Source organism: Mobula birostris, chromosome 9, assembly GCF_030028105.1.
Source record: "Mobula birostris isolate sMobBir1 chromosome 9, sMobBir1.hap1, whole genome shotgun sequence".
NCBI lineage: Eukaryota > Metazoa > Chordata > Chondrichthyes > Myliobatiformes > Myliobatidae > Mobula > Mobula birostris.
The window spans coordinates 140,589,755-140,602,751 of NC_092378.1; the positions used below are offsets into that span (position 1 = coordinate 140,589,755).

The window sequence follows — 12,997 nt, forward strand, 5'->3', positions numbered from 1 at the left end:
CTTTGAGGCCAAATATATCTCCCAGAAGATGAAGCAACCCAAGCCATCCAATTCCACTATTGAGGTACTTTACTTAGTTCATCCTTTTTTACCCAAGGATTCCCCTATTCCCAAGTGATTGTATTTGTGTCCATTGGTCACTTGTGCTTCAAAACCTTTGAGCACTTTAAACAGCCATGGATCAACAAGAACACTTCATTGTCTGCAGTACATTTCACATGTCCTGAATTTGTGAAGGAATCAACATAAATCCAGGTTTATTTGCTCTTTTGTTGCCTCTTATTCCATCATTTCTTTTTCTCTCTCTCTCACCTTTCTCTCTTTTGTCTCTTGCCTCTCCACCTCTCTTTCTTTCTTGCCTCCCTCTCTTTGTCTCGCTCTATCTATCACTATCTATCTCTCCCTCTTTCTCTCGCACACTCTCTTGACCTTTAATTATAGAGTTATAGATGTTTTTCTTTTTGCTGATTCACAAGCTTTCCATGGTACTAGAAGCTGTTACTATTAATGACCTTTGAATTAAATTATCCACTGCAGCATTTTCTCTGAAGCAATTTGTGGGAACTTGCGTTGGCTGTTTGTCAGTCTTTGTGTGTAGCTTTACACTGATCCTGTTGTCTTTCTTTGTTCTTCGGTGAATGCATGCAATACAACGAATCTCAAGGTAGTATATGGTGACATATACATACTTCAATAATAAATTTACTTTGAACTTTGAATTTGCTTTTTGCCAACTGGCTACTGCAGTTGCTACAAATGTACCTTCGCCTTGGAAGAACTCTGCTCATAGGAGCACACGGTGGGGTATCCTGTCGCTGTGAAAATCAGGAGCAATCTAGATTTTTGTGTCATTCTCTAGCATTGAACTCCCAAAGTGCCAATGATCCTTCCAATCATTAAATTCTTTAAAATTTGCAGGATGATTGCCTGATGTAACAGGATTGCAGAACTTTACAGTGGTGCCAATCATCTGACCCATTGCTGTTGCGTTGGCCTTTAGAAAATTGTTGCCTGCTTTCCCTTAAAAAATAATGTTGCTTGCTCAAGAACCCATGGCTGTGACTGTGGATATCAGCTGTAGTAGTCCTAGAGGAGGGGAGGAGGAGATGGTGGCGCGACGCAGTGCGTGCGGCTGCTCTGAAATGATATCGCATTTGTTAAATGGGGCCGTGCACAATTCTGATTTGATGGAAACAGAAGTGAAGAAGCATGGAGGAACATCTGGAGAAACTTCTGAAATGCCTGCTTCACTGCTGCTGCTACTGTACAATCGAGAATCTCCAGAGGGGAAGGCCCCAAATCCTCAGCTTTGCCTATTGCCTATTGCCGGGGCCGGGGTCGAAGCGCTCGGCAGAGATGGTGCTCGGTGCTCGGTGTCGGAGGGCTGGTTAGAGGCTCGAAGTTTTCGGACGGACTCAGAGTCAGACTGTGGTCGGGTGCTTTCAGGATGCTGCATCGGCAAGTTTGCGGCGCTGGAAGCTCATGGCAGGGAGAGTTGCTCCCTTCAACCGTCTGCGTAAGATGTTGGGACTTTCGAGAGACTTTGAGACTTCTTTACCGTGCCCATGGTCTGTTCTTCATCAAATTGCGGTATTGCTTTGCACTGTTGTAACTATATGTTATAATTATGTGGTTTTTGTCAGTTTTTTTTAGTCTTGGTTTGTCTTGTGTTTCTGTGATATCATTCTGGAGGAACAGATTGTATCATTTCTCAATGCATGCTGTACTGAATGACAATAAAAAAGGACTGCGTGTCCTCATAATCTAATCTAAACAGGAACATCTGATGATTCCTTTCAGAGCTGCATGCAAAGAGTCACCACTTTGTCATCTTGAATTCAGGTAATTAAAAGTTTAACCACATCCTTTCACTGGACTCTGCTGCCATTGTTGGTTCTGGTAGGAGGTGGGACAGGAGGAATTCAAAGGAGGGTTTTCACACTGCGAGTGGTATGTGCCTTGTAGTGGTTAGGACAGTTACATGACGACACAAGAGACTCATGAATGAAAAGAAATCGGTAAGTTATAGGTTAGGTGGTTAGATTGATCGTGGGGTAAGTTTATATGCTCTCAGCCACTTTATTAATTACCTCCTGTACTTAATAAAGTGGCCACTGAGTGTATGTTCATGATCTTCTGCTGCTGTAGCCCATCCACTTCAAGGTGCAATTTGTTGTGTGTTCAGAGATGCTCTTCTGTAAACCACTGTTGTAATGTATGGTTAATTGAGTTACTGTCACCTTCCTGTCAGTTTGAACCAGTTTGGCCATTCTCCTCTGGCCTCCCTCTTTAACAAGGTGTTTTCACCCACAGACCTGCCACTCACTGGATGATTTTTGCTCTTGCAAGATTCTCTGTAAACTCTAGAGACTGTTGTAGATGAAATTCCCAGGAGATCAGCAGCTTCTGAGATACTCAAGCCACCCTGTCTGGCACCAACAATCATTCCACAGTCAAAGTCTCTTAGATCACATTCCTTCCCCATTCTGATATTTGGTCTGAATAGCAACTGAACCTCTTGACCATGTCTGCATGCTTTTATGATTTGAGTTGCTGCCACACAGTTGGCTGATTAGATATTTGCATAAATGAGTAGGTGTATAGGTGTCCCTAATTAAGTGGTCACGGAGTTGCTGCCACACAGTTGGCGGATTAGATATTTACATTAACGACCAGGTGTACAGGTGTACCTAATAAAGTGGCCACTGAGCCTAGCTTGGCACCACATCATGGGCTTATGGGTCTGCACTGTGCTGTAGTGTTCAATGAATGGGAGGAATATGCTTCCAGCCCTCCAAGTCGGGAAAGGATCGGATTGTTTGAAGCTAATCCTGTTGTTTTCCTTTTCTGATCACAGTACAGGATAGGACAGCTGTACACCATCAGCAAGCATAGCCATGAACAGAGTGACAAGGGCGAAGGTGTGGAAGTGGTTAAGAATGAACCCCATGAAGATCCCGTTCATGGAAAAGGCCAGTTCACCGAGAAGAGGGTGCATTTGTCCAGGTAAGGCACTGTAAACTGGCAGATGGGGCAAAGGCTTCTCAGCAACTGGAAACCCACTCAAAAACCTATGTTGATAACTATTAGGAACTGATTACATAGTTTTATAATACTGTAATGTTATTGGTAGTGCTTTAATTTGTTCTGTATTTCATTTAAATACATAATTTGTTACTCAGTTAAATATTATTTTGACAAACTAGAGAAAATCTGGAGTTTCTGGAAATCCAAAGCAACAAACACAAAGTGCTGGAGGAACTCATCCAGCAGGCCAGGCAGCATTAATGGGAAAGAGTAAACAGTCGAGGTTTTAGGCCGAGGCCCTTCATCAGGGCTGGGAAGGAAGTGGAGAAGTCTGAGTGAGAAGCAAGAGGGGGAGGGGTGGAAGAAGTACGAAGTGGCAGGTTGGGGTAGGGGTAGTAAAGGGCTGGGAAGTTGATGGGTGAAAAAGATCAAGCCCTGGAGAATGGGCAATGTGAGAGGAGAGATCAGAAGACCATGGAAGAAAGGGAAGGGAGAGGAGCACCGGAAGAGCTTGACAAGCAGCTGGGGAGATAAGGTAAGAGAGGGACAGTGGGATGGGGAACATGAAGGGGAGAGGGGCAGTTACCGGAAGTTAGAGAAATTGATATTCGTGCCATCAGGTTGGAGGCTACCCAGATGGAATGTAAGGTGTGGCTCCTCCAAGCTGAGTGTATCCTCATCACAGCTGTAAAGGAGACTATTGTTTGACATGTCAGAGTGGGAATGGGAAGTAGAATCGAAATGGATGTCCGCAAGGAGATCCCGCTTTTTGTGACGGACAGAGTGGAGGTGCTCGGCGAAGCGGTCTCCCAGTCTGCATCAGGTCTCATCGATATACAGGATGCCACACTGGGAGCACAGGATACAGTAGATGACCCCAGCAGATTCTCAGGTGAAGTGACATCTCACCTGGAAGGACTGGTTGGGACCCTGATTGGCATTGAAGGAGCGGGTGTAGCACTTGTTCCGCTTACAGGGATAAGTGCCAGGAGGGTCGAGTGTTCAAGGGAGTTACATTGGGAGCGATCCGCGTGAAAACGGGGAGTCGGGGGAGGGAAAGATATGCTTGGTGGTGGGATCCCACTGGAGATGGTAGAAGTTACGATAGTTTGTCTTTTTTTATACCTTCTTAACTATTTCCATGAAGCTTCAGCAAATTTCGGGGCAGATGATGAATTGGGCCAAAATGTAACCCAGTTATTTGAAATCCACTGTATATATAAATTGTTTATGGGTCCATTCAGAAATCTGATGGCGGAGGGAAAGAAGCTGTTCAAGAAACATTGAAAGTGTGCTAGGCTCCTGTACATCCTTCCTGATGGTAGCAATGAGAAAATGGTATGTCCTGGGTGGGGTCCTTAATGGTGGATAGAGTCTTTTTGAGAGATCACCTTTTGAAGATGTCCTCGATGCAGGGGAGGCTAGTGCCCATGATGGAGTTGGCTGAGTTTGCAACTTTTACTGCAGATTTTTGTTTTGATCCTGTGCACTGGTCCCTCCAATCCCAGACAGTGGTGCAACCAGTTAAAATGCTCTCCATGGTACATCTGTAGAAATTTGCTAGAAAATTTGGTGACATTCTGAACCAAATCTCCAGATACAGTACTGATACATTGAAAAGCTTGTCTTGCGTTCTGTTTGTACACATCAGATCATCACACAGTGCATTGAGGCAAAACAATGTAAAACAGTAACAATGCAGATTAATGATTTAACATGGGGGAATGAGCTGACCTGCCCACTGAGTTATCCCAAGCACTGATGCCGGTGGGAACGTAGAATCAGTTTGAGTTAGGTGGAGATGAATGACAAAATGGGGGGAAAAAAGGAATAAAGGAGGCTTCGCCATTCAGTGTAAGTTGACACATTGTACGGGTTCACATGAGATGCTGCAGATGCTAGAAATCTTGAGCAACACACAAAATGCTTGGGGGGGACGGTCCGGGCCCAAAATGTTGACTGCTTATTCCCCACCGTAGATGCTCCCTGCCCCGCTGAGCTCCTCCAGCACTTTACTTTGCTTTACTTTGTTCATTTTGGAAGGCAGTCGATTAAGGACAATGTCTGCGGAACTCACTGCATTGTCGCCTCCTCGTTGAAATTCCACAGCGTCCTCCAGCTTCATGAATCCCAGTGCCGTAGGGGATTGAAAGACTGGCTCAGTTTTCCTTTCAAGACCTTTGCAAAATAAGCAAACAGCAGGGTTCTGTGGACTGCATCTTACACACATCTGCGGCGTTCAACTCTTGGAGTGCTGCAGATGGAAACGTGCCTTGTAGCTGACCATCAAGTACTTGCTCACACTAATCCTATGCGAATCTCATTTTTAATCTCGTCAACTCCCTTCATATCCTACCACTCATCCACACTTGTGCCACTTAACCTACTAACTCTTTGTTGTAAAACGTATCAGCTATTGGAAACACCCAGATAGCCTGTATGAAGTAGGGAGGTGTTATTGTAGTTATGGTGGGCTCAGGGTTAATTCTTGCAATCAGATAAATAAGTGTTTCCAAGTGATTCAGTAGCATGCTTTACAAAAAGTAAAATACTCCTGTAATCAGCTATTTCATTTTTTTATTTAGTTAATGGCATTCACACTCAGTGGCCACTTTATTAGGTATACCCATACACCTGCTCATTAATGCAAGTATCTACTCAATGCATAAAAGCATGTGGACATGGTCATGGTTCAGTTATTGTTCAGACCAAACATCAGAATGGGGAAGAAATGTGATCTAAGTGACTTTGACTGTGGAATGATTGTTGGTGCCAGGCAGGGTGGTTTGAATATCCCAGAAACTGCTGATTACCTCACACACAACAGTCTCTAGAGTTTACAGAGAATGGCGCGGGGGGAAAAACATCCAGTGAGCGGCAGTTCTGAGGGTGAAAATGTTTTGTTAATGAGAGAGGTCAGAGGAGAATGGCCAGACTGATTCAAGCTGACAGGAAGGTGACAATAACTCAATTAACTATGTGTTACCACGGTGGTGGCAGAGGAACATCCCTGAATGCACAAACACATCGAACCTTAAAGTGGACGGGCTACAGCAGCTGAAGACCACGAACGTACATTCAGTGGTCACTTTATTAGACCCCGAGTTTTATTCCTGATTTCCTGTCAGAATCAGGATTAATTTCCTGTTTATTATCACTGTCTTACAGCATGTGAAATGTGGTGCTTTGCAACAGGAGTACACTACAAAGACATAGAATTACGATAAATTACAAGTAAATAAATAGTACAAAAAATGGAATTAAGTGGCAATACTCATGGGTTCATGGATCATTCAAAAACCTAATGGTGGAGAGGAATCATTGAGTTTAGGTCTTCAGGCTCTTGTACCCTTTCTCTGATGGTAATAACAAGAAGAGGGCATGTCCCGGATAGTGTGAGTCCTTTGTGATAGATGCCACCTTGTTGAGGTATTACCTGTTGAAAACGTTCTCGATGGTGGGAGGCATTTGCCCAAGACAGAGCCAGTGAAGTCTACAAACCTCTGCAGTATCGTGCAATCCTTAACATTGGAGCCTGGAGCCTCCATACCAGGCTCTACTGTACATCTATAGGACCGTCTCTACTGTACATGTGTAGAAATTTGTAAGAGTCTTTGGTGACATCCCAAATCTCCTCAGATCCCTGGTGAATGGTGACAGAGGCTATGGTTGCAGTAGTACTGGCCCCAAATTTGCGAATGGAAACCGAGGACCCACTGAAGGTCTCGCTCCAAATATCATCCAAGTTTCCCAATGAATGACCTGTGCCTATTTCTGTCTCTTATGAGGATGTGAAACTTCTCGCTGTGACTCACATCGCTCCCTCTGGCCCTCAGTCAGAGACTCGCTACTAGTTCCCACTTCCTACTAGTTCCCACTTGTTTACTTGAGTCAATTTTAGTTCGGTTACTGAGGCCACCAGACGAAATTAAAAAATGAAAAGATCCTATCTTCCTTCAGGTGGGTGTCCTATTCGAGAGAGCAGTTTAAAATCAGCTCCTGTGTGCACCAAGGTAGGAAAATAATGGGCTCAGTTCTCACTGACCACTCAGTACCGCCTTTAGTTCAGCCTGATAGAGTTTCGATCTACTTTATGGTTTTTCATGAGAGTTGAACCTCTTCCCTTTAAACATTAACATGTCCTTCCCGGGAGAGGTTTAAACATTAAGTGCCAGTGACGTCAGGAAGCTATGGAAGACAAGTTCTTTAATCTTGCAGTGCAGAGAAATCATTTGGGATTAGTGACATAACTTCGCAGGCTCTGATGTGGATCCAGCTGACGGCTCCCACTGCTTCACATCATCCAAGTCTTGCTCTGAGTCTTGGTCCTGTATTGGCAGTCTAGCTTTGATTTTATTCTATATCATAATTTCCATTTTGTTCTTGGCTTTTTATTTGTACTCAATGTGTAGCACTTGACATTTTGTAATTAAAGAAGCAGAAGGCAATGTTGAAGACTTTTGTAACTTTTTAAAATTTTGTTTGTACTAGGAAAGTTCAGTGCTATTAAATAAATGTCAGATGATTGTCCTTAACAAGGGCAATTAGTGCAAATGCAATTTAACACATTGCCTTGCCTAACACGTTAATCACATACCATGGTGCAAAATAACCCAGTTTTATAAGATGAACATTGACATTGCTGAATAATACCTCAGCAATTCACTGCAGGAGTCTGGCACAAGCCAGGGTGGTGTTGCTTCAGTGAACTCTGACTTCATAGAGTTATAGTCTTTTGCACGGCACTGTATTTGTCATTTGCGTTGATCACCAACACATCTGAGGGTGTGCTGGGGGCAGACCGCAAATTTTGTCATGCATTCCGGTGGCAAGATTCTGGATATTGGAGGAAGGCAACGATCCGAGGGTTACGGAGCTGCTGGAGACTACATGGAAAATGATAAAGGCCATGAATTAATTTAATTGCTAGTGAAAAATATAAATTACATCATCAGGTGTTTTAAAATAACCGTATAACCATATAACAATTACAGCACAGAAACAGGCCATCTCGGCCCTTCTAGTCTGTGCCGAACTCTTACCCTATCCTAGTCCCACCGACCTGCACTCAGCCCATAACCCTCCATTCCTTTCCTGTCCATATATCTATCCAATTTAACTTTAAACGACAACATCAAACCTGCCTCAACCACTTCTGCTGGAAGCTCATTCCACACAGCCACCACTCTCTGAGTAAAGAAGTTCCCCCTCATGTTACCCCTAAACTTTTGTCCTCTAACTCTCAACCCATGTCCTCTTGTTTGAATCTCCCCCACTCTCAATGGAAAAAGTCTAACCACGTCAACTTTATCAATCCCCCTCATAATTTTAAACACCTCTATCAAGTCCCCCCTCTACCTTCTACACTCCAAAGAATAAAGACCTAACTTGTTCAACCTTTCTCTGTAACTTAGGAGATGAAACCCCGGCAACATTTTATTAAACCTCCTCTGTACTCTGTCAATTTTATTGACATCTTTCCTATAATTCGGTGACCAGAACTGTACTCCAGATTTGGCCTTACCAATGCCTTATACAAATCCAACATTACATCCCAACTCCTATACTCAATGCTCTGATTAATAAAGGCCAGCAAACCAAAAGATTTCAAATCAAAGGATTTTTTATTTCTTCAAAGATATTTGTACTCTATTACTTTTAGTGTTTTAAAACTAATTAATTTGCTATTAATTTCCCTTAGGTTTGCAGTTAATTTTCAATATTTTTTATGACAGCCCTAATTCCACAATTGAGTGTCTTCTCCTGTTCAGTTTTGGGAAGGAAGTAAATGGTTTATTCCTGGGTGCTGGCTAGTACTACTTTGATCCTTGCTGAAGAAACATGTTATTGCTCAGTGTTTATTCTGTCAAGGATCAAAGTGTGGTTTTCAAATGGAAAAATTGTTCAGACTCCACGGCATTCTGCCTCTTCTTCCCTCGTTATTATTGAGCAATGAGAGTGGCTGCCTTTAAATAAGAGGAGCTACTGGGAAGACCCATTCCAGTGTAATCAGAATCAGAATCGGATTTAATACCGGCGGTATCTCTCGTGAAATTTGTAACTTAGTGGTAGCAGTACAATGAAATACATGACAAATAAATATAGAGAAAAAAATCGGGAGTTTAATTAAGAATATATGTGTCTATTAAATAGTTAAGGTCAAACAAGTAGTGCTAAAAAACAGAAATAAAACAGTAGTGAAGTCGTGTTCATGGGTTCAACGTGCATTCAGAAATCAGATGTCAGAGGGGAAGAAGCTGTTCCTGAATTGCTGAGTGTGTGCCTTCAGGACTCTGTACCTCCTTCTCGATGGTAACATGTCCTGAGTGGTGGGGATCCTTAAAGTTGTCTTGGATACTATGGAGGCTGGTACCCATGATGGAGCTGACTAATTTTACAAGTTTCTGCAACTTATTTCAATTTTGTGCAATAGCCCCTCCCAACCCGACCCCCACCAGCCAGTCAGAATGCTCTCCCCAGTACATTGACCCAAACCTGATGATGATACGGGTTGGGTGGATTGTAGGTTAATTCCTTGGGCTCAGATAGGATCAAAAAACACAAGAGATTCTGCAGATGTTGGAAATCCACAGCAACAGGCACAAAATGCTGGAGGAATTCAGTAGGTCAGGTAGCATCTGTGGAAAGGAATAACGAATCGGTGCTTTGGACTGAGAACCTTCATCTCCTGTCCTGACATTGACTCTTCATTCCTCTCCATAGATGCTGCCTGACCTGCTGAGTTCCTTCAGCACTTTTGTGTGTCTTACTCAGATAGGATTGACTCTTCACGCCTCTTACCTGTGCTGCTGCGCAAAGCTGTAATTAGGGCAGCATTCCATGCACCGATAAGCCAGCAGGAAGCACAAAGGATCACAGGACGTGAGGTTACCCGGGTCGGGCAGCAGTGCAGCATGAGGCACAGAGGTCAGAGTGCAGAGGCCACAGAAAGCTGCTGAACAGTTTGAGCTGTGACAGAACGGCAGCCCTGTCTCTCATGTGCCCCTCAGGATTTGTTGTGTGTCCTGGGTTCAGGCCAAGTTTTACTTTACTGCCAGAGGAACCTCTTGGGGGTGCACTTAGGCAGAACAACAGTAAAAGGAGTATTTTCACTGCCTAGAACAAACCATGTGTCCTCTTGGCCTGAACCCAGAACAAACAGCGAATCCTGATAGGCACGTGAGGGATGGGGCAGCTGCTCTGTCCTGGCTCAACCTGTTCGGCAGCTTTCTGTGGATGTTGCTGCATTCCTGCCCTTAGGCTTTCATGCCTCATGCTGCACTCTTTCCCATATCTACCTGACGCAGACAACCTCGCGCCCTCTCACGGTTTGTTGGAAATGTCAGCAAAACCCTCACCCAGATACCTTTTGGTTTCTTGTCCTTTTTATGCATTATTGGATAGAGGAGAACACTTGGGTTTGGAATCTCCCCCGGCCTCTACAATTGCAAGGTGATTACCATACAGAATCTGTAGTAAGTGATTACCAGAATTCCTTATTCAGAAAATAGAAACTGCAATTCCTCTTTTAACCTGAGTGTTTTACACACTTTCTTACCACTTGACCTTATCGTCAATATGTCAGCATTTACCCTTTCCTGTTCCTGCTGTTATTACCATTTTAATGAGTCCTGATAAGGGATCTCAGCCCAAAACGCCAACTGTTTATTCCCCTCCATAGATGCCACTTCACCTGTTGAGTTCCTCCAGCATTTTGTGTATGTTGCTTAACTTTACTTCATTGTGAGTTTTCAATTGCACTTCCAGGGATCATTAACGATTATGTTGTTATCCTGGATGGGAACAAATGGTTCCATTGCTCGTACTGTTAGAATGAAGGCAGTGCTTAGATGGTAAGGCTCTAGTGAGTACTTAAATACCTTTCTCAAAATGTCAGTATTCTAAAAACTTCTTTGGATAAGATTTGGAATAGATGCCCATGACGTCCTCCTTTTACCAGAGTGAGGTGAGTGGCTGTTCTTTGGTTCCCATGGAAACAGGTCAGTTGGCCCACCATTGGCCATTAAGCACTCTCTGATTCTACCCTAATCTGTTTTGTTCACCCCAGAGTGCCATCAACTGTTCCTCTCCTCCAGATTCTACCACACATTTACACACTCAGGAGTCTTACAGTGGCCAATTAACCCTCCAACCTATTTGATTGTCTGAATTTATTAGTAGTTTCCAGAGTGAGACTCTGAGCTTCTGTCAGGGTCATTAGGCCAAGTCTTTGAATGGCTCATCCAGTCAATGCTGCTTTTCCTTATCCTTAATGAAGTCATATTCACATCCACCTGACATAAAAAAGCCCAATTTTGCAACTATGATCCTTTGAATTTCATTGAGAAAATGCTTTCTCTCTCTGTCTCGCTTACTTTTCACTCATTCTTTCCCTTTTTTCTTTCATTTCCTTTCCCTTTCTCTTTCAGTCTCCCTCCCTCTCTCCACCTCCCCCACCCTCTCTTTTGCAGTGCCTTGCACTTCATTATGGACACAATAAGATTTTTAAAGTTGTGCACTTAATGCAAGAGGCATCAGTACTCCCTAAAGAAGCCCATTATAAACATCATAATGGGTCTTGCTCTGGAGTATAAAGACAATCGGCTGGAATCCAAACATAACTGGATTTTACCCATCCTCTGTCAGCTTGTATTATAAATTTCGATTTCTGTCACAGTGGAACCTTCAAAGTATCACAAATAAATTAGTTTCTGTATTTCTAAAACAAAATCTCTGCTCCACAGCACCAGACAACTTCATTCCAATATCTTTTTATAAAGTGAGGGACTTGATTTCTATGATTCACAACTCACTTCTCCCTCTTTCCTTTGGGAATGTGCATTGTTCCTTTTATGCCCTTGCCAGGACTGGAAATTGAAAACATGGAAAATCATGATAAATGGAACTGTTTAATGGCTTCCCTTATCCAGCGAGGCTGGTGTGATCAGTACTGAGAAGTGGTGAGAAATATAGTGCAGCACTTTGTCACAGTTTTGCAATAATATGCACCTTATTGATCATCAAGGTCAGGTTCTGCAAGAAAAGCGTCTCAGGATGCCCCAAATGCTTCATAATAGAAACATAGAAACATAGAAAATAGGTGCAGGAGTAGGCCATTTGGCCCTTCGAGCCTGCATCGCCATTTATTATGATCATGGCTGATCATCCAACTCAGAACCCCGCCCCAGCCTTCCCTCCATACCCCCTGACCCCCGTAGCCACAAGGGCCATATCTAACTCCCTCCTAAATATAGCCAATGAACTGGCCTCAACTGTTTCCTGTGGCAGAGAATTCCACAGATTCACCACTCTCTGTGTGAAGAAGTTTTTCCTAATCTCGGTCCTAAAAGGCTTCCCCTCTATCCTCAAACTGTGACCCCTCGTTCTGGACTTCCCCAACATCAGGAACAATCTTCCTGCATCTAGCCTGTCCAATCCCTTTAGGATCTTATACGTTTCAATCAGATCCCCCCTCAATCTTCTAAATTCCAATGAGTACAAGCCCAGTTCATCCAGTCTTTCTTCATATGAAAGTCCTGCCATCCCAGGAATCAATCTGGTGAACCTTCTCTGTACTCCCTCTATGGCAAGGATGTCTTTCCTCAGATTAGGGGACCAAAACTGCACACAATACTCCAGGTGTGGTCTCACCAAGGCCTTGTACAACTGCAGTAGTACCTCCCTGCTCCTGTACTCAAATCCTCTCGCTATAAATGCCAGCATACCATTCGCCTTTTTCACCGCCTGCTGTACCTGCATGCCCACTTTCAATGACTGGTGTATAATGACACCCAGGTCTCGTTGCACCTCCCCTTTTCCTAATCGGCCACCATTCAGATGATAATCTGTTTTCCTATTTTTGCCACCAAAGTGGATAACTTCACATTTATCCACATTAAATTGCATCTGCCATGAATTTGCCCACTCACCCAACCTATCCAAGTCACCCTGCATCCTCTTAGTATCCTCC

At 43.5% G+C, this 12,997-nt stretch overlaps 1 protein-coding gene across 1 annotated transcript in view; it reads left to right on the forward strand.

Moving 5' to 3' along the window:
- LOC140203135 (cytoplasmic phosphatidylinositol transfer protein 1-like) overlaps positions 1 to 12,997 on the forward strand; it is a 252,355-nt gene that overhangs the window by 125,316 nt on the left and 114,042 nt on the right. The window contains exon 3 of the mRNA XM_072268988.1: positions 2,858 to 3,006. Within this exon, the coding sequence (XP_072125089.1) occupies positions 2,858 to 3,006 (149 nt within the window). The remainder of the gene's footprint in view (positions 1 to 2,857; positions 3,007 to 12,997) is intronic.